The sequence below is a fragment of the Colletotrichum chrysophilum genome (genome assembly GCF_026319265.1).
Source record: "Colletotrichum chrysophilum strain AFK26 chromosome Unknown scaffold_7, whole genome shotgun sequence".
Taxonomy (NCBI): domain Eukaryota; kingdom Fungi; phylum Ascomycota; class Sordariomycetes; order Glomerellales; family Glomerellaceae; genus Colletotrichum; species Colletotrichum chrysophilum.
This window is the reverse complement of record NW_026517294.1, coordinates 390,578-413,564: the sequence shown is the minus strand read 5'-3', so window position 1 is coordinate 413,564 and position 22,987 is coordinate 390,578. Positions and strand designations below refer to the sequence as shown.

Below are 22,987 nucleotides of genomic sequence, written 5' to 3'. Positions count from 1 at the left end.
TCTGCACATCATATTCGGCTTCAATTACTTCTCACCCCCAAAATGAAAGCTCTCCGCACCCTCCCCCGCGCAAATGGCGCCCTCCCCGCCCTCTACGCCGCCACGACAACGACAACACCATCCTCCCGCCCCTTCTCCGTCCTCAACCGCCCGCCGCCAAACTACGAAGGCCACGTCCCCCTAAACCGCATCGAAAAGGCCTCCCTCGCCATCGGCGCAGGCATCTGGTCCCTCCTCTCCCCGTACCGCGCCGACCTCATCGCCGCCGTCGGCGAGGCCACCGCAACACCCTACTTCATCTACCGCCTCCGCGACGCCATGCTCGCCGACCCAACCGGCCGCCGCATCCTCCGCGACCGGCCCCGCATGACCTCCACCACGCTCAACCTCGATCGCCTGCGGCAGCTGCCGGACAACAGCGTCGGCCGCGCCTACGTCGGCTGGCTCGACGCCGAGGGCGTCAGCCCTGACACGCGCACGAGCGTGCGCTTCATCGACGACCCGGAGTGCGCGTACGTCATGCAGCGCTACCGCGAGTGCCACGACTTCTACCACGCGCTGACGGGCCTGCCGGTGGTGAGGGAGGGCGAGGTCGCGCTCAAGGCGTTCGAGTTCGCGAACACGCTGATCCCCATGACGGGCCTGGCGACGATGAGCTACGTCACGATGAAGAAGGGGGAGCGCAGGCGATTCAGGGAGATTTACGGGCCGTGGGCGGTGAGGAACGGGTTGAGGGCGAAGGAGGTTATTAATGTCTACTGGGAGGAGCAGATGGAGCGGGACGTGGACGAGTTGAGGGCGGAGCTGGGGATTGAGAGGCCGCCTAACATGAGGGCGATACGGAAGAAGGAGCGGGAGGAGAGGAAGAAGGCCATGGAGAAGGCGGCTGCGAGTCCATAGCTTTCCCTCTCGGGAATCGCGACGAGCAATGTGTTTGTAGTGTAGGTTAAAATTGTAGTTTTCGCGGTGCACTGCAATAGTCGCAAACCAATCTGCGGTTGCAGCATGCTAATAACGCCATTCCATCGCCGGCACATCCATCTCGTGTGCGGCAAGTTGCATGACAGATGCCTGACTTTTGTATGGCGCCCTTGTCCCCAAAGAGAACGTCGTGCCTGAAGAATCTCCTCGCGTGCCCCCCTCACAAATCCAGCAAGTCGTCGTCGTCGTCGTCCCATCCCTTCCTCCGGCTGACCACAATCTTCTCCTCCTCCTTGTTCTCCGCGACGGCAGCCAACAGCTCCTTGAGCTGCGCCTCGGTGACCTTGCTGCGCAGCTGCCCCGACTGCGCGAGCATGATGAGCCTGTTCTCGACGTCCTGCGCGCGCTGCTCCTTGACGAGGCGGATGCGGCCCAGCCGGTCCGCGGCCTCGGGGTGGAGGATCTGGTTGAGGATCTGTTGTCTCGCTTCGGCTTCTTGTTGTCTACATCATGCGTCCGTAAAGTCAGCCAATGTTTGTGCGAAAGAGAATGAAGGGGAAGCAAATGACGGAATGACGTACTGCCTCTGCTCGGCCTGCTTCTGCTGGGAACCGCCGCCGCCGCCGCCGGAACCTCCTCCAGCCCCGGCCTGCGCCTTGAGCTGCTCGAGGCGGGCCTTACGAATCTGCGGCGCGCATGTGGTGTTAGCATTTATTTTGCCCCGTCACAACAGCAGCTGCGGAATGGTGGGGGGTGCGCTCACCTGGTCAAGCTCGGAGTCGTCCATTTTCCTGGGGAGTGATGCGTGGGTTGCGCCGGTGTTGATGTTTGGTTCAAGAAAACGCGGGGCCGCCCTGCCTGACGGCAGTTTTTTGGCGGGGTTACCTTGCTCAACTGGCGCCTTACAAATTTCACAGCCAATTTGCTTGGGGGGTCGTGGGTGGTCTGACCGCCAGCCGACGCAGTGACATATCACTGGCAGGACATATCCAACATAGCGTTCTTCGTCAGATTAACAGAATTGGTCTCGTCTGCTTCCAATAAAATCATACAAATCATGTCGCTATTAAAATGCCCAAATGCCTATGAGTGATCTACCGCCTTGAAGTCTCTTCCACATGAACATACGACTGAGTTTTTCTCCAGACGGTCTTATGCTTAGCCTTGACCATACTGACGGCCATTTTGTTCGCAGGCAGCTTCAGGCCCGCCATCTCACCCCTCTGGATGAAGAATCCATTCAGATAGTCGATGTCCGTAAGCGCCCCCCTGCGGATCTGCAATGCCATCCTGCTTGGTGCATCCTTCTTCCCCCAGAGTTGGCTCATGATCATCTTCTTCATGTACCCTCTCCGTAGCATGTTTTGCAGCTCCGGCGACCGCTTTACCTCCGGCATAATCGCCACCACATCCGCGATCTCTTCCAAAAGCTGGTCCATCAGCAAGTTGGCGTGGCGGTTTCTAGTCAGGTCCTTGTACGGCCTATCCAGAAGCACACAGATCGGCTCTGCGACAGCCGAGAACATCAGCGCCGGGATCTTGACCTTCATCCAGTTTTCGAGCTGCATCCCCTGGGCCTTGAGCAAGTCCGCCGTCGCGAACTTCTGCAGCATAGACTGCGTCCTAAGCCATGCCGTTTCCGAGAGGTATTCGTCTCTACCCTCCACGAGCGGTCGCACCCCCGTGAGTGATGTGGCGTAGTCTGGATGCATAACCCGCACCGACTTGGAATTCCTGTTGTATGCGACTGGGCTGCTGAAATGCCCGAGAACGATGGAAGGCCTCTTTTCCTCATCTTTGAAATACTTGTTATTCGCGGCCTCGGCAACTCCAAGCCCGTCTGACATGTAGCAGATGGCGGTCCGGTCGTCCACGCGGTGCCGGACCTTGCTCAGCGCCTCGAGTACCTGGCCAGGTCGTCCGCCCACGATAAGATTGCTGATATGGCCGTCGTCCTCGACAGACTCCGAACGCTCTGCAAACGCATGGTTGCGATCACTCCAGGGTGCTTTTTCCTTCCATTTAGAATCTCTGCTCACATTACCAGTGACGTTCACATAGCGTGTGTCCTTCGGTATATCGAGCGTCTGTACCGAGTCGTAAACACCGTGTAGCGCATGCGATATGAATTTTATCTTTTCGTCTGCCCCCAGAATGTGTACCATCCTCGACGATGGCGGCGGCGGTGAGTCGTGCCCCATCATTACGGCAGGCACGTAGAACCTCGACAAAGAATCCGCCTTGAAAATGGCGTAGAGCTCCTTCTCATGCTGCTCTGGTTGCAGACCCAAGACTTTATTAAACTTCTCCTTCGTCGCTTCTGGCACACCCAGTGTCGAGGAACCAGGTACCGTGGCCATCATCTCGTTGGGCGCCACCTTCCCGGGGGCAATGCCATGGGTTGGTCTCCCCAGGCCGAGTTTGTTCGAGGTGTCTGTCGAGACGCATCTGGCTCCCCGGCCGGCGCAAGTGCTACCTGCTTTCCATATTGACTGTGCTTTAGGTATCCGCGCGGAGAGCCGCGGTCTCGGAAGGCTTGCCAAAGTGACTGCCACGGTGACGGGTTGGTGGGTTCGGCGCATGCGCTGCGCGATGTACGTCGGATTCGCAAGGTGAAAAAGGAGCGTGATTCTTGCGTGTGCCACCAAGATATTTTGTCGTGTATATCGAGGAGCCCCGGAGCGCGAGGGGCGGCCAATTCGTTACTTTAAGACCGAGGGTTGTTATCGGGATTGGAAGGCGGCGAAGACTAATGACGGGGACATTGACCTCAAAAATTTGGCGCTCAACGTGGGAGCCGTGGATTCCCGGCTCTCAGGCCCGGCCCACTGGCCCTGCAGGTACCCCAGCGCCTCGTTAGATGCATGATCATCCTTCCATAACCGGATTTCTGAATTTTCAACGTCAATCTCATCGCGGTCTCAATCAGGGTGACATTCCGTATCAACGCGTCGCTGCTCACTCTTCTTGGTGCTTTCTTTAACTCATCAGAGAAATACCGCCATCATTCAATCTGAAAGGACACAATTTCAAGATGGCAATGAAGGATATGTCAAATGAGCTCGACAAGCTCGAGACTCACATCGACTCTCTCGAGGATGCTCTTAAGCCCCTAGTCTCCGACCTGCCTCAAATGTCCAGCGAGCTGCCCCTTCTCGACAAAGCGAAAATGTTCGCCCTTACCGCCTACGCCATCGAGTCCCTCCTCTTCTGTCAGTACGCACCTCATTTCTCCCAGGCCATCAATTAACCACCTCACAGCTTCCCTCCGCCTTCAAGGCGTCGACGCCAAGGATCACAATGTCATGACGGAACTGAAGCGCGTGCAGCAGTACTTTGCCAAGATCAAGCAGGTTGAGGAAGCACAGAACCCCTCCCAGCGGACTATGACTGTCAACACGGAAGCGGCGACGAGAATCCTCAAGGCGGATCTGGTGAGCTGTTTCCATCACATGTGCTCGGCGAGCCATACTGACTATACCAGGGCGACGACAAGGTTCTGAAGAAGAAGCTAGAGGAGAAGCTGGCCGAGGAGCGCGCTAAGGCGCTTCTCAACTCCATGCAGAAGACAAAGAGACCGGCGCCAGACTCGCCGTCAGCCAGCTCCTCCGGCCCAGAGAAGAAGCAGAGGAACTCGAGGAGAAAGAGCTCCGGCAAGAAGAACAAGTCTTGAGAGCAGCTTTAGGATTGTTTGGCGAAATTTGCGGCAAAGGAATTGCACTCGGTTGGACTGGATCCAGAATGTGACTCAGGGTCACGAGGGGTGCCTGCGTGGGAGACTGCTCGCCGGATCCTGCGGCTGAACAGGTGGCAAGCAGGCGGCCGCAACACGGACATACGAGCTTTAGTCTCGGCTTCAGGCAGAGGGAATCAGCACATTGCAAGGGGGGAAGGAATCATTCACGCATCGATATTAAAAGTTTATACCCTCAGATAGACACGGAATCACTTAATGAAATCGCCAAAGACAGAACCGCATCTCAATGCACCCCTTTTTAACGATATGTCCCTCTGAAGCATACCCACCAATCACAAGAAAACAAGACCCTTCTCCACGCTCTGGACCACGACCGAATTCGCCCTCTGCTGATTGGCCACACCTCGCCACCCCCGGCCGAAAGCCCAGAAAAAAAGCCGAGCTCCAAACCACCTTTCGCATACCCTTCCGGCGCATAACTTCTGCCGACTTCCCTCCCAATCCACGCCAAAATCTACGTATCCCCAAGACATCAACAACCGTCGCCCGCCGTAAACGAACCACACCCGTCTCTACCACACAAACCACCACCACACACACATCCAAGATGCCTCGTCAACGCTCCGTCGGCCGCGCCCCCTCGCGCCCTACCGCCCCGGCCTCCAAGCCCGCTCCCACCCAAGCTCGCCCTGCAACCACGATGGCCGCTCCCCCTCAACACGCCGCTCCCCCCGCCGCTCCCCCGGCCGCCGCCGCCCCTTCTCAGGGCCCCGGTCTCTTTGGCCAGATGGCTAGCACCGCTGCGTACGTCCCGTTCCGTCCTTCGAGATCCTCCTGCCCAAACCTCGAAACCAGAACCTCACCCCGCCCCAAAGCCATAAAGACCATGACAGAATGCTAACAACCCCTCCAGCGGTGTCGCCATCGGCTCCTCCGTCGGCCACGCCATCGGCGGCCTCTTCTCCGGCGGCTCCTCCGAGGCCCCCGCCCAGGCCCAGTCCGCCTCCCCCGTCGCCGAGTCCCAGACGACCTCCCAATGGGGCAACAACTGCGCCGGCGCCACCCAGCAGTTCACAAAGTGCATGGACGAGCAGAACGGCAACATGCAGATCTGCAACTGGTACCTCGAGCAGCTCAAGGCTTGCCAGGCTGCCGCCAGCCAATACTAAGCTTCTCCTGCTCAGGTGCTGATCCGCGGTCCGCTCTCTGTGGTGGACATGTGGGCGACTTGGGTGATGCCGAGTTAACGTCGGATGTTTTTATGTACTTAATGTAACACAACGGAAATGGGAACCAAAATATCAACAAAGGAGCGTGTGGGCTCAAGGCCTGCTCCATTGGGGTTGATTCATCACGGGCATTTTGCATTGGCGGAAGCATTTTCAGAATGAGGGGCTTTCTCGAAAGTATATTACATCTCCTAGGTGTACAATAGATGGAAATTCCCACTCGCCAACCTGTGTTTTTACCTCATCCAAGTTGTTGCTCGTCGTGACCTCGCCCACTCACTCATCCTTCTTCTCGTCAGGTCGTGGCTCAAAGTTGGTCTGCAAGGATTAGCATCCGCCTCGTCCCCTCCCAACGGTGGAAATTTGCACTTACCGAGTTGCCGTTGTAGAACTGTTGGTCCCCCCTCCGATCATCCGCATTCTCAAACTGCGAGAACCTGCCCTTCCGCTGCTCTCTAACCGTGACCGGCTCCGCCGCCCCCTCTTCGTTCCTCCTGCCGAGACCAGAAAACACACCGGTAATCAGTCCCCAGAGCCATTGCAGCAACGACAGCGGCATCATCAAGAACGTGACCAGCATGCCTCCCAAGCCCTCGCCCTCGTACGCACTAACATGCGCCCCGACAGGCGCCAGAACCAGCGTGGACGAAGGCGAGAGCCCCAAGTCCGCAAGACTCTTGCCCTCCTCGGTGTCGTCAATCTTCCGGCTAGGCAGCGGCGCAAGCACAACCTTGAACCGGTAAGGCTCCTTGCTCCCATTCGTCCGCGCCTCGTCCACCCACTTCCTCACCTCAGCCATCTTCTTCCCGCTCGAGAACCGGTTGCGGATCGTCGACCCGTCCAGGAGCCTCACTTGCAGGGCAGTCATACCGCTCGAGGCAGACTTCCCCGGCGCCAGGGAGCTCGACTCAGACCTCGTCAGCGCCGCAGCGACGTCCCCCAGCTTCGGCTCGGCCTCCTTCTCCCGCAGCGCGGCCCGCTGGGCGGCCTTGGCCCGGCGCTCGGCACGGTCGTCCTCGATCTTCTTGAGGATCCGCGCCTTTTCCTCGGCGGCCTCCTGGCGCGCCTTCTTGAGGGCCTCCTTGTGATTGCGGGTGTCCGCCGCCTGCTTGGAATTGTCGGCCTCCGCACTTGCAGCGCGGGCTTTCTTGGCCTTGCGCTCGTTCTCGGCGCGCTCTGCCTCGAGACGGACGGCGCGCTCGGCGAGGACGGCTTGCAGGGCGCGGGCGTTTTCGCGCTCGCGGTCTGTCTGGGTGTTTGCTGCCGGGGTGGGTTCAGTGGTCTGCGGTTGGGTCTGGGTGGTAGTTTGAGGGGCGGAATATGGCTCCTCGTCGTACAGGTCGTCGGCCGGCTGAGCTGCCGGCGCCGGGGCGGGAGCCGGCTGGGCAGGTTGCGCTGCGGCGGGCTGGCCCTGAGCACCGCGGAACGCAGTCGTCAGACGTCGGACAAACTCGTCTTTGGTGGTGCCTGCGACGATGTACTCCTTCAAGTCGCCGTTCTTGATGACCACCACGGTAGGTGTATTGGGGAGGGGGAAGATGGCGGCCAAGAAGCCGGCCTCCTCTGAGCCCTGCTTCAGACGCAGGGCGACGGCTTCATCTTGGAGCAGAATAGCGACCTGATAGTGTGAGTTTATTGCTGAAATGGGTGAAGAAGGGAGACTTACAGAATCCTCGGTGAGATACTCGGTCTCCCAGCGCTGGCTCTCCTCCTGCTCATCTGTGGGCCTGTGAGTGAGTGATCGCACCGTCATCGACGTAGAGGAGCTTACCTGTCACGAAGCAAAATACGCATTTGCTCTGCTGAAGCGCAGAGGCGATGCCCTCTTGCAAGCTTCCCGTGAAGAACATGGCGATACCGAAGCTGTTGGCGCAAATGTTTGGGCGTAGAAGACTGGAGAATCTGAACCTTGAGGTATGAACAGCTCTCTGCTGCCTTAAATAGAGCTTCTGCAAACGCTTCTAGGGCCGCAATGATCCGTTGAAGCTTCGAGATTCACCGCAAGTTTTCGTCTGCCAGCTTGAGTCAAACACTTCAACAGTGAATGTGATCCCGCAGACGAGATATCAAAAACGCACATGCAATGATGACAAGGGACAAGGTGTCGTCCGTTGCGTCCTCCCTTTCCGCTTTCCGTCCGAGACAGCACCAATCCGGCAAGGCCTACACCACACACCACCCCAAGGGAACCCCACACCCAACGCCACGCCACCGAACCTCCCGCGCTGCAGCTCCTCTCGGGGCAGCTGGAGGTACCTTACAGGGGGGCACATCGAAACCCCAAAAATCCAAACCGTCCTGACCTCATCCGCAGCTTCGCGGAAAGCTTCACTTTTGTCCAACACAGCGGTCGTCCTCCCGCCAACAACAGTCACAATGCCGCCGCCAATACCACGAGCCCTCCTCCGGGCGTCAATGCCCAGGACAAACCTCTGCCTAAAGTCAATCGCCCTCCGCGCATCATCACGCCAAACAACACCATCTCAACCAGCACCCTCCTCCCGCCGCCCATTCCACACAACCCCCCGCCGCGCCGACGTCCAACCGGGCCCCGACTTCCACTCGATAGTCGATAACCCCCCCGACCTCGTCCGCACCGGCCGGCGCCACGGGCCGGGCCTGATCATCCTCGCCCTCATCCCCGTGACGGCCTTCGTCCTCGGCACATGGCAGGTCCAGCGCCTGGACTGGAAGACGAAGCTGATCGCAAAGTACGAGGACCGCCTCGTCCGCGACCCGCTGCCGCTCCCGCCGCGCATCGACCCGGACGCCGTCAGCGAGTTCGACTACCGCCGCGTCTACGCCACCGGCCGCTTCCGCCACGACAAGGAGATGCTCATCGGCCCGCGCATGTGGGAGGGCGAGCAGGGCTACATGGTCGTCACGCCGCTCGAGCGCGAGGGCGACGGCACGACGGTGCTGGTGAACCGCGGGTGGATCAGCAAGGCTATGGCAGAGCAGGGCAAGCGGCCGTACGGGCTGCCGCGGGGGGAGGTCACCGTCGAGGGCCTGCTGCGGGAGCCGTGGAAGAAGAACATGTTCACGCCCGAGAACAGGCCGGATAGGTGGGAGTTTTTCTTCCCCGACGTTCACCAGATGGCGGAGCTCACGGGCAGTCAACCGGTATGGATTGAGGCTACTATGGGTATGTTTCGTTGTGTTTCGTTCTTTTGTACAGCATGCTTACGCTCGCGCAGAGCACGAGTTCTTCCGTATCGTCGACCTCAAGTCCAGGGGCATTCCCATCGGCAGAGCCGCAGAAGTGAACCTGCGGAACAACCATGCCCAGTACATATTTACATGGTATTCCTCCCTTTCCGTTCCTGATTTCCATAGGTATATGCTGACATTAATCATAGGTATGGCCTCGCCTTTGCGACGTCCATCATGTTGTGGATGGTCGTCAAGAAGCCTGCTTCCGACATCTCGCGCCGGGTTCGCATGAACAAGCACTGGTAAACTTGGGCTTAATCATTCTCAGCTCACATCCTCGCCGCCGCCTTTTGTGGAGCACCGCTTCTTCCTAGGCTCAGCGGGCGGTAACGGCTTGGGCATTCTCAACTCCTGCAACAGCTCCCGGGGCAGATGTCTCTGCGCCAGGGAGAAGAGCGTAGTCGTCGAGTTGGTCTGGCGTTGTCTGTAAATGTAAAATATCAGCACCACACATGTACAATCTGTGAAGAAGAAAAAAAGTAGATACCCAAAAGGGGGCCACCATGTTTCTCCTAAGGGGCAACATACCTTCGCATGAGTGTAAGCATATCACTCTCGTCGATGGTCTTCCTCTTCGCGTGCTTCGCGTACGCAGAGAGGTCGTCCCCAAGCTGCTCAAAGAACCAGTCCGAAGCCCGCTGAATCTCAGCCAGCGCCTCCGGGCTGATCTTCGTCTTCGTGATACCGCTCGACTTGGCAAACGTCCCCGCCAGCCTCTTCACCACCGCAGGCGGCAGCGAGGGGTATTCCACACCATACCTGGACAGCTTGAGCCCCTTCTTCGACAGCTGCTTCCGCCTCTGCTCGAGATGCACACTCGCCTCGCCGCCCTCCTCCTCCGTCGCATCCGCGTCCACGCCAGTGAGGTCCATCCCTTCCTCCTCCGGCGCCGGCGGTCCGTAATCCTCCGGGCTCGAGCTGCGCAGATCGTACGCCGGCCCGTAGTCCTCAAAGTCCCCGAACGCAGGCGGCGGCTGGTCGCCGGGCAGCGGGCCGATGTTAATGGACGGCTGCTCGTCCGTGATCTCGGGCAGCGGCCGCGCCGGCGAGCTCTGCCCCTCCACGGCCATCATGAACGTCGTCTGGTCCGCGTCTGCGTCCACGGGCACCTGGAACCCGAAGTCGCTCTCCCGCGCCGGGATCAGCGTCTCCCGTCTCGTCGCGTCCTCCTCGATCCTGGCATAATCGTCAGCATCACCGTCTTTTTCCTCTTGTAATAATCATCGGGCTCTCACCTTTCAAGACTCCGCTCCCTCTCCCTCCCGTCCTCGTCAAAATCGACAAAGCCCGGGTCAAACCCGCCCCCATCATCGTCATCGTCCAAATCCCCATAGTCCCGGTACTCCCTCACATCCCCCATCGACAGCCGACTATTCTGCTCCGTGTACGCCCTTCGCGAGAACTCGATCGTCGCATTCTCGTCATTCACATCGCTCAGCCGCGGCGGCACCAAATCCTCATCATCATCCTCGTCCACATCCAGCGGCAGCGACAGCCGCGGGCGATCAATCGGCAACTCATCATCCTCATCATCCTCCTCATCGTACGCAAAGCTCCTATTCCGAATCGGCAAACTCGTCGCGCGCCCCGTCGCCCCGTTCTCGCTCGGCGACGAACTCGACGCGATCGCCTGCGTATCGTGCTTCGCCACCCTACTAAGACCCCTCAGCACATCAAACATGCTCTCCCGCCTCGGGCGTATGCTTTCCCTGCGCTTCTTCCCGCCGGGCGTGAGCGCCGCCGCGCGCCGCTGGTCGATCGTGCGGTACGCCGCCCGCGCATGCGGCGTAGCCGCCAAACTGCGCCGTCCCGAGGCCGAGAGGCCCGGCGTGCCGGGGACGCCGCGGTATGCCGAGCTGCGCAGCGAGGAGCGCAGCGGGGGCGGGTTCGAGGGCGTCTGGAGGGATGCGCGGCTCGAGGGCGGGTCGAGGCTGAAGGCGCGGCCGCGGGCGGTCGGGGTGCGTGCTGCTGCGGCGTTGAGGCGGCCTGTGTGCGTGTCCATGATCGCGGAGGAGAAGAGAGGGTCGTCGTCGTCGGAGAGGAAGGAGGCGCCGTCGCGGCCGGTGGTGGGTGTGTTGAACGACATTGTCGCGGTGTGTGTTGCGATGGGGTGCTACACCCTCGCTTTCGTCGTCGGTTTAGCTTTGTAGGAAGGGGGGCGTGTGTGAGGCCTAGAGCTGAAAAACTGATTCAATCCGTGGCATCACGGCAGCGATACGGAGTCGGGATGCCGGTGGAGTTGTGTCGGTCGTCGGTGTGTGGATTGCGATACTGATGGTTCACTCACTTCCCCCGCGGCCAGACACAGACGCGACTGAATCGACGCGCCCAGCTTCGACGGGATGTCGTCAAACAAGCAGGGTGTGCACGGACCATGTTTTCTCTCGGCCCCACCCACCGGCACGCCTCACCTCCATCAACATGGATCTCTTCCGGCCGGGGTTCAGTTGTCCGGCGCGCCGAGAACTTTATACATTACTAAGGGTTGACTGAAGTTCGTGCAGCAGAAAGTCAATCGGAGGCAAGGGTTGTGCTTCTGGAATAACGTGCGGCTTCTTGTTTTCTTCTTCGGCGGTACAGCTTCTGGAACCCGAAAACGAGGGGCGATTCTTGAGTCGTTGAGGTGTTGACGACGGAGCTAAGCTGGACAGATGATTTCGAGGATGACTGTGGTTCATTGAGGAGAGACATCCCGATGATGTCGATTCGGCATCGTATCGTCGCACCTCCAGCCTGAGGTTGCTACAGACCTTACGGTTTCCACCGCCGACCTGTCAAACTCTAGCGGGATACGCCTCAACTAAGCTTAAGACTGATTACCTCGCAGCCTTCATCATACCACACCACACCACCTCGCCTTTCACTCCCAACGTTTCGTTCTCGTTCTCGAGAAAATCAGCATTGCGAACATATTCAGTGCGCTGAACTCCAAAAAAAGAACACTCAGCCCTGCTAGGAGGATCTTTTCAGTCAAGATTAAACTCCCGAAACCTTGGTGCAAATCACCCCCAATTTCCATGCCATCCAACACGGGTCGGTCCTCAATCCCATCAGCGTAGACCACCATAAGTGCTTACATCAAGCACCCTGGCTTACAAAATCAAGATATGGTCTTCAATCTCGGACTTAGCAGTAAAGCCGTCTGTTCTTACGCAGTCGAACCCGGGCTTTGGCATGTTGCATCAACAGTGTAGGAGCCCGTAAATTTTCGGCTGCAGGTCGGGGCCTCACTAGCCAATGAAGCCAGTGTCTTACAAATACGACGGCATCTCCTCCAGGCAAATCCAGCTGGAGTGAAATGGACTTCTGTGTGAAGATGAGGAATCCAGTAGACTGATACCATAACGTTGTCTTCATGTATGCCGTATTTACGGTATGTCCGCTCTTTGGCCAGTGTAGTGAATTACAGATGCCTAGATCTCATATCTTACTTACCTTTCTTGTAACCCGAAACAATATTTGACTATTAGTTGAGGGGGCGTTTCTTGACCATATGGACGCATACAGCAGCCAGAAACTTACCAGACCTACGTGTTGAACAATCTTGTTCAACGCCCTCTTTCTACACAATGTCAGGCGATCTCGTACTCTTGACCGGTGCAACCGGCTTTGTGGGCTTCAGAACACTTCTGTCAACCTTGAGAGCTGGATATCGCGTTCGATGTGCCGTTCGGTCCCAGTCAGGCATCAAGAAGATTCTAGCAGCGCCAAGTCTGCGTGACCTCGAACCGTCAGACTCACAGCTACAATGGGCTGTCGTCCCGGACTTTACCACAGTGGGCGCCTTCGATGAGGCAGTCAAGGGCGCCAGATACATCATCCATTGTGCGTCTCCCGTGGTCAAGTTCCAACCTGACGGCGGCCTGGGAAGAGAAGACGAGATCTACGTCGAACCTGCCGTGCAAGGCGTCCTAGGCATGCTTCAGAGCGCATTATCGCATGCCAACGACACAGTAAAGCGGATCGTCGTGACAAGCTCCATTGTGGCCATCATGCCGAGGTCATGCTTCCGGGGCGAGGGTTTGGATCGACCAGCTTTCACCGGACAATCCCGACTTCCGTGGCCCATTCCTCCGTACGAGGACCCGTACAGCGCCAGCAAGACTGCCGCCCTCGAAGCCTCTGAGAATTGGATAAAGGAGCACCGTCCGTCATTTGACCTCATATCGATTATGCCCGGCTGGGTCTTGGGCCACGAGGAACTTGCCACGTCGACAGAAGCTATTCTGTCAGGCTCCAACAATGCCTTGCTTTACTTCTTAGCAGGCGGCACGCGCGACTACCCCATTAACACGGGTTACATCTCGGTTGGTGATCTAGCAGACGCGCATGTCATTGCGTTGTCCCCGTCTGTTTCGGGCGGCCAGTCTGTCATCCTCTCTCAACATCTCGATTTCGAAGAGGCAAGGGAAATCGCGAAGAAAACATTCCCCGAGGCGTTTGAAAACGGCATTCTCAGTGACAGCGGCGTGCAGCCAACTGTGAGCATTCCGACGGATGCCTCCGACGGCGAGAAGCTACTCGGACGCAGATTTGCAACTGCTGAGGAGGTAGTAAAGGAAGTTGCGGCGCAGTATGTGAAGCTCGCTGAGCAAAGAAGCTGAGAAAAAGCAAAGCAAGACAGCTCGTCTAGCTCGCAAAGTGTAGTGCAACCACCTTGCATCCATAGAAGGCCACTAGAACCCGTTTGGAAGAAATGCCAGTCGTTTTCCGATTCTCAAACCGGATGCCCACCGCCAGGTTGCATTGGCGAATGCAGCATTGCGAAGCTCATCTCGATAATCGTTGCAGACAACGAACTGACTGCAAGGCCGACGATGCTGTGCATTTCGCATGCAAGCCACGGCGATGTGACGACGTCCGTGGTGCTGTAGTGCGTAATCAGGCGCATGAGGAAACAGGTGCGGTTACATGTGAGAAAGTGATCTGTGCGGCACGCAACAAGTTGGGTCGGTTCGAAGACGAGGTACGGATGAGACCTCTGAATGTTTCGAGGAAACACATGCCCTGGTTCTTGACGTTCCATGACAGCCCCGAGCAGGCCCCAAGGGCAGTGCTCTCGAGAGCCGGGGAAACGTCGTGATGGCCGGGAATGTAGCCGCCAAGCAAACGGATGATCTGACGATTGTTTCTTTCAACTTGACAGGAGTTGCTGGGCAAGGAAGACATAGGACGGGTTGGCGGGATCAGAGAAAGTCAGCAACAAGGTGTGCTTGATGGCAGCCGGATGGACTCCGAAGGCGGCTGGTGTGAACGGCCGGAACAGCGGCGGACAGGGCCCCCACAGCGAATGACTGGAGTGGACGGCGAAGAGGTGGCGCGAAGGGGGATTGCGACTAGGATGATGGATGGAGCCGACTCAATATCCGTGCCTGGCGGACGAACGACGAGGCATGGCCGGTCGGGTATGTGGGCTGGTCGGCGGTTGGAATCAATAGAGCCATGGACCGTTGCAATTCCCAGCAAATCAGACCAGCGGTCCTTCCGCCTTGGGCTCGTCAATCTCACTGCTGCGGAGCCTCGTCTTTCGCGTGCAAAGGTGAAATATGAAGATGGGCGGGTGTGTAAGTGGTTGTGGTAAGGTATGGTGTGGCCAGTGACTGGGCACCCCTTGAAAGCAGGCATGGTGGACACGGGCTGGAAGGCGGAAAGAAGGAGCTTCAAAACGTTCCTCGGGTGTTCCATCGGAGACTGCAGATTGTAACAAGAGATGCGTCAAGTGGCGCTTGAACTCACTCAAAGAGAGTCTGGGGCGGGCGGCGAGGGGGACGGACCTCTCGTTGTTGGTCTGGGTTTTTTTTTTTTTTGTTCGTCGTCTCCTCCTCACCCTCTTGCCCCCCAAACCAGCAGCAAAGAAGGGATGGAGGCAGGGCACATTTTTTTTCGTCGGCCGTCCTAATGGTGGTAGTAATGGTGGTGGTGATGACCATGGACCGTGGTGGACTGGAGACAGCGATGGAGACGGACAAGAAACAAAGGAGGCTTGGGAGAGGAGCAGAGAGGAGGAGAGCAGAGGCGACGACGAGTCGTCGAAACATTGAAGCGACGTCGAGCCGGAGGCAGCACATGGCAGGTGCTAACATGTTTCTGGTGCGGTTGGCGCGACTGGCAGTTACCACAACCAACCCCTCGCAAGTCTCGCAAAGTCTCCCAGTTGGATGGACGGGCCGGAGCCATGCCCCTTTGGGCCACAGACCCGCTTATCTGGTGCTGGCCTCCCTGCCGTGGATGTCCAGCAAGAGCACTGCGAAGGGAAAGAACCCCCTCCCATGCCTCCCAGAAACGGAGGTCCGCCCCGATTAAATTGAGAAACCGGCCATTGGCAGAGTGGCAGACAAACGGGAGGAGTGAAGATTGATTGATGGGGGCCTTCAGGGATCAAGTATCGAGGCTCTCATTCACCAGTGCGCATGGAACACACATCCGATCTCGTGGCCGACGAGTGACGGCGACCACCAGTCCAGTTAGTGGCAGCTCGCAGTCAGAATGCTGGATGTTGCAGCCAGCACTTGCCTCCTGCTGCTTGGTGTTGCCTTACACCACCTCGCTGCCGCCGTACGTGGACTGCCACCCATTCAGGTCGTTGCGTTCCTGGATCGCGTCTGTCAGTGTCACTGTCGGCTTGCATCATCGCACATGGCCTGTAAATCTCATGACAGCTGGTTGGCGCGAAACACATTGCGAGAGGCTAACCTTGAACACACTTTGGTCTGATGAACAGCAGAGTTCTCTTGGGCGGCCATCATCGGACAGCTTTCGAGAAGTGGAAGCCGTCGTGGTAGACTGTCGTAGGCCACACAGACGCCCGGCACCAATCTCAACGTCAATATTGTTCCCTGGTTCGTTGCTGAGTATGCCCGAATCGCGCGCCGTCAGACTTGATACCGTCATTTGTCCGTTCCAAGATGGCTGTTGTTGAACTGTAGCCAATCAAAGCGACGAAATCTTGGTCGAGTCTCGCAAGTGCAGTCAGACCCAGAACGGGCGGCAGTGGCAGCGGCAGTAGCGGGGTGTTTTGTAGAATACTTTTCCCAGCAAGAAGCCTGAGACTGCCAGCCATTGAACCGGCAAGAATGCAGCTTCATGCCGTGATTTGTTGCTGTTTTTTTCTCCGCCAGTGTGCTGCCAATTCCAGTCGCCCGTCTCTGATATCCGGCGCTAAGAGGCTACACTATCGAACCAAAGCGAGGTAAGGTAAGGTTAGTTAGTTCCTTGCAGCATCGTCAGCATCATTGTCGGCTTTGGGTGGCCAGCATCGGCGTCTGTGCCTGGATGCGCCTCGAGATGCCTTACGGTTCTCCTAACCGACTGGAAGGAAGGAACGGCCTCCACCGCGACTTCCAACCACCGGTTTTGATTTGATTCACATGGACCACAACCAGCCTCTCGCCTTCCGCAGGTGAGATACCTTATCCGTAGATGCCTTGCAATTGGCAGACTCAGCAAGGCTGTCAGAATGTCGGCGCATGCTTTGGTCCTCGTACCACCAGCCAGGCCTCAACGTCTTCAACATCATCCACACTTAAGACTATCGGCATCCACAGGGCCACAGAAGCACAATCGACATCCACTCAGGTTGCAGCAGTAATGTGGGATGTGATGTACGTAAAGATTCAATTCCCATCCTGAAATCCACTTCCACACCCTCCCGTCCTGCTCCTGGCACACTGGCTCCGGCACCGTGCCCGCCTGCCGGATCTTTATCACCAATCGAGACAATTCTCCTTTTCCAGTCCAGCGCAGCATCCAATCCCAAGTCATACCAAGTCCCGACCAATGCTTACTACTACTGCGTAAGGTGGTTTCGAGCACCCAAGCAACCAAACCAAGCATCATCAACCAGCGCCGTTCTTCACCTGCCCGCGTAATAAGGTACCTTGGGTGGTGGGCTACGTGCCCTGCCTTGCCTTACCAAAAGGCCAGTGCCGTGCAGCAACAGTCATCAGCGCGCCGCTGGTCTCATCTTCGCCTCGCCTCGTCTCGCCTTGTGCACCACAATCCGCATCTGCTGCATCCCTCATCCACTACGAAGTACGGTACACTGTCCCAAAGTACCTAATTACCTCTGCCGCCGGGCTGCATCTGCATCATTCGTCCGGTCCCCTTTTCCCCATACCTTGCCTTGCTTGCGTTGCCTTACCAGACTGCACTGCAATCCGTCTGCTGCTCTGCTGCTTCTGTTTGTCTGCCCACCACCATCATCGTTTCGCCGCCACCGTCTCCTCTCGTCTTCCCATTGGGATAAAGCGCCTTGACGCCGAAACTGTTGCAGCCAGGAGCTCCTTGCTGCCCGCACCGCACCACACGCTGCAGCGCATCGCATCGCATCGCATCGCAGACCGCACACCGGTACGTGCCATCCTGAACCCGAACCTGCCTGGGTCCGCAAATACTACGCAGTTCTGCTGGGTGTACTTTGCCTGGGTGGCAGTCTGTACGGCTGTTTCCCTTCAGTCCCGGGTACCTATCGCTGTGCTCCCCTTACCCTCTGTACCTGGTCCACACTGCATCTGGCTGTACCGCCGTCCGTCTGCTCGCTGTCGCCGTCTCCAACCACCACCACTACCACTACCACCACCACCACTGCTGCAGCACCCTCCCATCCTTTCCCCCTCCACACTCGAAGCGTCTGTTCTCGCCTTTTGTTTCTGCTTCGTCGCCTTTGTCTCCTCGACATCTACCTATCCATCTCGCCCGCCGTCCTTTTTTCCAACAACGGCCAAACTCCAACATTCAACTGACTTGCGCACGATAACAGAGTCATTCTCTCCCTCTTGCCAAACGGTAAGCTATCCCCCCTCCTCTCTGCCTCTCTCTCTCCTCCAGCCATTATCCTTCGTGACCTTCGCCTCTCCTCCCCCCCTGGCCTGCCCGCCTGCCTGTCCTCTTCCTGCCCGTCCGCTCCTCCTCCCACTCCCAATCGACTGCCTGGTTGTGCCTGCCTGCCCCGGCCACTACTTCAGACAGCAGCAGCAGGTACTGTGCAGCGAGTGCCACCACCAGCGCCAAACACCAAGCATCAGCACCAACCAGCACCCACCAACACCCAGCACAGCACCGCACCACCGCACCAGGTCAGCACCCAAAGCAGACGGGGACCAGACCAGACCAGACTGGACCATACGACGACCCTACCGCGCTGCGACTCTACCTAAACCGATTCCCACCCCGACCCCCTCCACTTCCCTTCCCTCAGGTTTCCCAATTGCCCCCATCCCCACTTTCTTTGCCTGAGAAGAAGGTTAGATATACAGGGTACCGTTATCACCCTTCCAGCTTCACCTCCTGCGGCACTAATTCCTTCCGCTGTGTCAAAACATTTCTGACCTCGACTTTTTATGCAGCCCAGGGAACCCACCAGAGCTTAGACTCCGCAACTGTCTTTTGCTGAAGCTGCTGCCGCGCAGTCTGTGTCTGCTCTGCTCTGCTCTGCATCTTGCCTCTCTCCTTGCTCTGCCTACCTCACCTTACCTTACTCTACCACACACCTCGACATCACACACCATTCCCGCCGACCGCCCACAGAGCCATCGTTTCCCGTCGCTGACCGACCGCTCGAGACTCGCTCAATCGACACCCTACCATCTGCAACGCATTCCGCTCCGTTTGTTCGACACAACGTTCGTCGCCGCCCACATCGTGCCATCCCGCACCTTACTATACCAGACCATCCTATACCTCACACCAATAATTGCGAGCTCCTAGCACCAAGGTCCGAGGGCTGCTGCCGAGAAACATCCAGCCATTTTCCCTTGTCCCTCCAACTCAGCAACCTTGCGTCACACTTGATCTCGCCGTCTCCCCTTTCGGATCGGTTCCCAATTCGACGCCGCCCTTCCTAACCCGCGAACTCTATTCGCGCTAGACACTGTCGTGGAATCGAATCACGCATTCTTCGAAATATCACAGAAATGGCTCAGCCAGGAGTTCAGTCGCTGAAGGTTCGTCGCGATCGCCATCTCGACAGCGCCCGGTGGCAGCAAAAGGCTAATGATCATCTCAGTGTGTGGTGACGGGTGACGGTGCCGTCGGAAAGGTGAGTCTCGACCGGCATCGCGTCTTCCGACTGCCAGCTAACGATGCGGAAAGACATGTTTGCTCATTTCCTACACAACGAACGCCTTCCCCGGCGAGTACATCCCCACTGTGTAAGCCTCGCGTCCTCGATCGACGGCAAGACTCAATCTAACAACCGGAACAGCTTCGACAACTACTCTGCGAGTGTCATGGTCGATGGAAAGCCAATTAGCTTGGGACTGTGGGATACTGCCGGTCAGGAGGATTACGACAGACTGCGCCCGCTCTCCTACCCCCAGACCGACGTTTTCCTCATCTGCTTCTCCATCGTCAGCCCGCCATCATTTGACAACGTCAAGGCCAAGGTTTGACATCCTGCAGCCTCACCGCGTGGAGATCAGCACTAATCATGCGCAGTGGTACCCCGAGATCGACCATCACGCGCCCAACATCCCCATCATCCTCGTCGGCACCAAGCTGGATCTGAGAGAAGACCCCAACACCCTCGAGTCTCTTCGCCAGAAGCGCATGGAGCCAGTGTCGTACGATCAAGCTCTGATCTGCGCCAAGGAAATCAAGGCACACAAGTACCTGGAGTGCTCTGCCCTGACGCAGAGAAATCTCAAGAGTGTTTTCGACGAGGCTATCCGGTACGTCTCAATAATTACAGCCTACCACCACCAACCTGCTAATTCCTCCCAGTGCTGTCCTCAACCCCAGGCCTGTTCCTCAGCAGAAGAAGAAGTCCAAGTGCACGATTTTGTGAACACGTCAATTGAACTTGAGCGTTGCGGGTTTAACATTGGAAACGGCGTATCGGGGTGGATTACATGAACCGATCTTCACTACCTGACCGTCAGGGCTCAACCATGTTGCTCGACCCGCGCCTTGCGCTTATCTTGGAGGAAACAACCAATACTTTTCGGAAGCACCCCACATGACGGCCGAGCTAAGCATAGCCTGCGATGACGGCAACGACCCCCGATTATTACACACTTGCTCAGCCCGCGCTTGTGTGTGCTGGACATGAGAGTATCTTTCAGATAGGTGTGGTGGTGTGAGGAATGGTGGTTTTTTGTTGTCGCTCTTTTTTCCCTCCTTCTCATCGGAAAAGACCAAAGAGAGTTGCTGCAAATGTCAGGGAGGGTGGTTCGTTGGTAGCAGGCAAGCTTTGCATCTCATCACACAAAGGATATCCCAAGCTTTTCTGTAGATAGCACACACAGTCACAAACACACACACACTTCTTTTTTCATGGAGGAACTAGATATTGGGGTCGGGACGGGATACGAGCTTCGCCTTGAGAATTGATTGTCATTGCAAGTGCCCTTTGGTATCTAGACTGGAACCTGCAGCTATTGCAACAAAACAAAAAGGGCTTAGAGACCAACGTGTGTGAATTGCCCTGCGTGCCATTGAAACAAGAAAAAAAACTTTTCTGAGTCCTAATCCTGATCCTGCCTGAAGCTGTCAAGAGTGTATACAAGAGCTCTCTGTCTCCGCCTATGCCCAGACACCTGCTGCTAATTACGAATCATACGTTTTGCGGAACCCCCCCCCCCCAACTAATTACTGGTGCATCAAGGCGAGACGGCTCGGGTGGATGCTATCCTGCTGGGTGTTGCTACCACCCTCCGATACCCTCTGCTTCTTGTACTCCTCCTCCTTCTGCATGCGCTTCACGCGGTTCTCGTCGAGCTGCACGTTGCGGGACTTGATCTTTTCGCGTCGGAACTTGCTCTTGCCGCCACCGCCGGCGCTGTGCGAGAGGAGTCATGGTTAGCATACGGGTTCCGTTGAGGCAGAGACAGAGAGGGGAGACGGGAGTACATACGAAAGCTCGAGGTTGATCCTGCGCGCGGGCGACAGCCCGTCGTCGAACTCGGTGTGGTGCATCTTGTCGAGGCAGGTGCGCATGTTGGAGCCGTTGGAGAACTCGAGGAAGGCGATGCCGCGGCAGACGTTGGGGTTGTTGTCCTTGTTGAGGCAGCGGACGGCGGAGGGGTTGTAGGCGGAGAAGTGCGCGCGGATGGATTCCTTGTTCGCGGTGTAGGGCAGGTTTCCTGGGGACGGTGTGGTTAGTATTTGGGAAGTGGTCGCAGCTGTCTCGGAAAGGGGAGAGACTCACCGACGAAGACGATGTACTTCTCCCTCTTGCCGCCTTCGGCGGGCTCTTCCTCCGCCGCCTGCTCCTCGGCAGCCGGCGCCGGTGCCAGGGCAGTTGGCTCCTCCTTGGTCTTTTTGCTCTTCTTGTCCTTCTTCTTGGACTTTTCCTCGCCGTTCGTCTCGGGCTTGGTCTCTTCCTTGGCCTTGGCCTCCTTCTTCTTGTCCTTCTTCTCCTTCTTGCTCTTCTTCTCCTCCTTCACCTCCTCTTCCACGGGAGCAGCAGTCTCCTCCGCCTCCTCCGTCTTGGCCTTTTTGCTCTTCTTGTCCTTCTTCTTCTTCTTCTCGCCGTCGGCGGGCGGGTCGACGTCCATGGCCGAGACGTCTGCCGGCTCCTCTTGCTCCTCGGCAGCGGCGGCGGCCTTGCGGGCCTCCTTCTCCTTGCGCTTGCGCTCCTTCTTGTCCTTCTTGGACTCCTCGAGCGCGATGAACTCGTCGGTCGCGGGCGCAGTCTCGTCTTCGGTGGAAACAGCCTTGGCCTTCTTTTCCTTCTTCTCCTTCTTGTCCTTCTTCTCGGACTTGGACTTCTTCGCGGTGGCGGCGTCGTCGTCGGCGCGCTTGCGCTTCTTCGAGAGCTCGGCGGAGGCCATTGCGATGTCTTAACCGGCCGCGGGTGATTCAATCGGGTCAGAGACGACTTGGGTCTGCGAGAGGACGGGTTCGGCCGACTTGGTGGAGTATAGAAACGCGAATGCCGCCCCGGAAATTTGGGTAAGGAAAAATGGTTTGGGTTGAGGGACGCAACGAAGGTAGGCCGGCGGACGACGAGACGGCGCTGGGCAAAAAAATCTCTTATCTGAGTCGTCGGAGTGGGGGGATAAGGGAGCGCCAGCAGCCCAGCGCGCGTGAAAATTTTGTGGGGGGCCGCCGAGGCGGTCGGAGGTATGCTGCACCAGGTGGAAAGGGGGGTGGTGGATGCGGCCTGTTCGGCGGCCTGGGTGTGGGGACCAGCGGTTCCGGTAGGGATTTCGCGCCGGAGGATGGGCGGCGGCGGCGGCGGGGATTTGGTGGTGATGCATGGCTTTTTTTGGAGGTGGTTGCATTGCATGGGCAGTACTGTTGGCAAATGAGGAGGTACTGATACCTGCCGGTGTTATACATTCTGCGGTTATCTGGTGAGAATTGAGGCTGTCGTTGCGAGTGCTAGAAGACACTGGAGCGAGCACGAGGGTCTAGTATGTGAACTTGGTTGCAGTGGAGAGACTACACATTTTGATTGTGCTATATGAGCTTTATATCCCATGGCTCCGTCGTATTCTTCGTTGTCTTCATCGCTATCATTGCCTCCTATCGGCTCTCATCAAATCATTCTTGTTGCTTTTTTCTTCCCATTAATTCTCTTAGCCTTAGGCTGGTCGCAAACATAAAGAATACTGGATATTACAGCTACTTATACGCAGAGAATGTGAACTGTAACCCATGAAATGTCTAATGCTTTTATGAGAGTCATGTGTTTATAACCTCAGATGAAAAGAGCAGGCCGAAATTTCCTCGGGCATGCTACTCATACGTTCGGGATATCTGTGTTTCTACGTCTCATTTGACCAGCTTAGACGACGGCCGGCTGGCTGTGTCTACGTAGACCACTCATTAATTAAGTTATTCAGACGTTTTCCACATTCCGAAAACCGCGTCATCTGTAGAACCATATGATTAACGGACTTAGTGTCATTTTCCAAAACCTCAGTCTGAGGCGTTGCCTGGTTTTGGGGTCGCCAACATGAAGTCGAGTCCACGAAATCGAGTT

The 22,987-nt window shown here is 57.3% G+C and overlaps 11 protein-coding genes across 11 annotated transcripts; 6 read left to right on the top strand and 5 right to left on the bottom strand.

Annotated features, from left to right (window-relative positions):
- Positions 1–42: 42 nt before the first annotated feature.
- Positions 43–900, top strand: COQ4 (Ubiquinone biosynthesis protein; the record flags this gene model as incomplete). Its single annotated transcript, XM_053174571.1, has 1 exon — positions 43–900. One exon carries the CDS (start codon positions 43–45, stop codon positions 898–900), a length of 858 nt encoding a protein of 285 aa, XP_053041502.1.
- A 241-nt stretch (positions 901–1,141) lies between these two features.
- On the bottom strand, positions 1,142–1,708 carry COL26b_001624 (uncharacterized protein; the record flags this gene model as incomplete). Its single annotated transcript, XM_053174570.1, has 3 exons — positions 1,142–1,424; positions 1,503–1,606; positions 1,685–1,708. 3 exons carry the CDS (start codon positions 1,706–1,708, stop codon positions 1,142–1,144), a joined length of 411 nt encoding a protein of 136 aa, XP_053041501.1.
- A 307-nt stretch (positions 1,709–2,015) lies between these two features.
- COL26b_001623 (uncharacterized protein) lies at positions 2,016–3,281 on the bottom strand (the record flags this gene model as incomplete). Its single annotated transcript, XM_053174569.1, has 2 exons — positions 2,016–3,008; positions 3,084–3,281. 2 exons carry the CDS (start codon positions 3,279–3,281, stop codon positions 2,016–2,018), a joined length of 1,191 nt encoding a protein of 396 aa, XP_053041500.1.
- Positions 3,282–3,955: 674 nt separating this feature from the next.
- Positions 3,956–4,594, top strand: COL26b_001622 (uncharacterized protein; the record flags this gene model as incomplete). The annotated part of the gene is made up of 3 exons (XM_053174568.1): positions 3,956–4,133; positions 4,183–4,355; positions 4,406–4,594. 3 exons carry the CDS (start codon positions 3,956–3,958, stop codon positions 4,592–4,594), a joined length of 540 nt encoding a protein of 179 aa, XP_053041499.1.
- A 631-nt stretch (positions 4,595–5,225) lies between these two features.
- On the top strand, positions 5,226–5,787 carry COL26b_001621 (uncharacterized protein; the record flags this gene model as incomplete). The annotated part of the gene is made up of 2 exons (XM_053174567.1): positions 5,226–5,422; positions 5,532–5,787. The coding sequence occupies 2 exons, from the start codon at positions 5,226–5,228 to the stop codon at positions 5,785–5,787; spliced, it is 453 nt and encodes a 150-aa protein (XP_053041498.1).
- A 336-nt stretch (positions 5,788–6,123) lies between these two features.
- COL26b_001620 (uncharacterized protein) lies at positions 6,124–7,697 on the bottom strand (the record flags this gene model as incomplete). Its single annotated transcript, XM_053174566.1, has 4 exons — positions 6,124–6,165; positions 6,221–7,465; positions 7,514–7,566; positions 7,619–7,697. The coding sequence occupies 4 exons, from the start codon at positions 7,695–7,697 to the stop codon at positions 6,124–6,126; spliced, it is 1,419 nt and encodes a 472-aa protein (XP_053041497.1).
- A 526-nt stretch (positions 7,698–8,223) lies between these two features.
- COL26b_001619 (uncharacterized protein) lies at positions 8,224–9,306 on the top strand (the record flags this gene model as incomplete). Its single annotated transcript, XM_053174565.1, has 3 exons — positions 8,224–8,992; positions 9,045–9,135; positions 9,207–9,306. The coding sequence occupies 3 exons, from the start codon at positions 8,224–8,226 to the stop codon at positions 9,304–9,306; spliced, it is 960 nt and encodes a 319-aa protein (XP_053041496.1).
- An 18-nt stretch (positions 9,307–9,324) lies between these two features.
- On the bottom strand, positions 9,325–11,146 carry COL26b_001618 (uncharacterized protein; the record flags this gene model as incomplete). The annotated part of the gene is made up of 3 exons (XM_053174564.1): positions 9,325–9,484; positions 9,589–10,236; positions 10,296–11,146. 3 exons carry the CDS (start codon positions 11,144–11,146, stop codon positions 9,325–9,327), a joined length of 1,659 nt encoding a protein of 552 aa, XP_053041495.1.
- A 1,483-nt stretch (positions 11,147–12,629) lies between these two features.
- Positions 12,630–13,664, top strand: COL26b_001617 (uncharacterized protein; the record flags this gene model as incomplete). Its single annotated transcript, XM_053174563.1, has 1 exon — positions 12,630–13,664. One exon carries the CDS (start codon positions 12,630–12,632, stop codon positions 13,662–13,664), a length of 1,035 nt encoding a protein of 344 aa, XP_053041494.1.
- Positions 13,665–18,971: 5,307 nt separating this feature from the next.
- Positions 18,972–19,843, top strand: CED10 (Ras- protein ced-10; the record flags this gene model as incomplete). The annotated part of the gene is made up of 6 exons (XM_053174562.1): positions 18,972–19,001; positions 19,064–19,096; positions 19,150–19,208; positions 19,262–19,442; positions 19,495–19,727; positions 19,780–19,843. 6 exons carry the CDS (start codon positions 18,972–18,974, stop codon positions 19,841–19,843), a joined length of 600 nt encoding a protein of 199 aa, XP_053041493.1.
- Positions 19,844–20,646: 803 nt separating this feature from the next.
- COL26b_001615 (uncharacterized protein) lies at positions 20,647–21,830 on the bottom strand (the record flags this gene model as incomplete). Its single annotated transcript, XM_053174561.1, has 3 exons — positions 20,647–20,836; positions 20,912–21,140; positions 21,206–21,830. The coding sequence occupies 3 exons, from the start codon at positions 21,828–21,830 to the stop codon at positions 20,647–20,649; spliced, it is 1,044 nt and encodes a 347-aa protein (XP_053041492.1).
- Between the last annotated feature and the right edge of the window lie 1,157 nt (positions 21,831–22,987).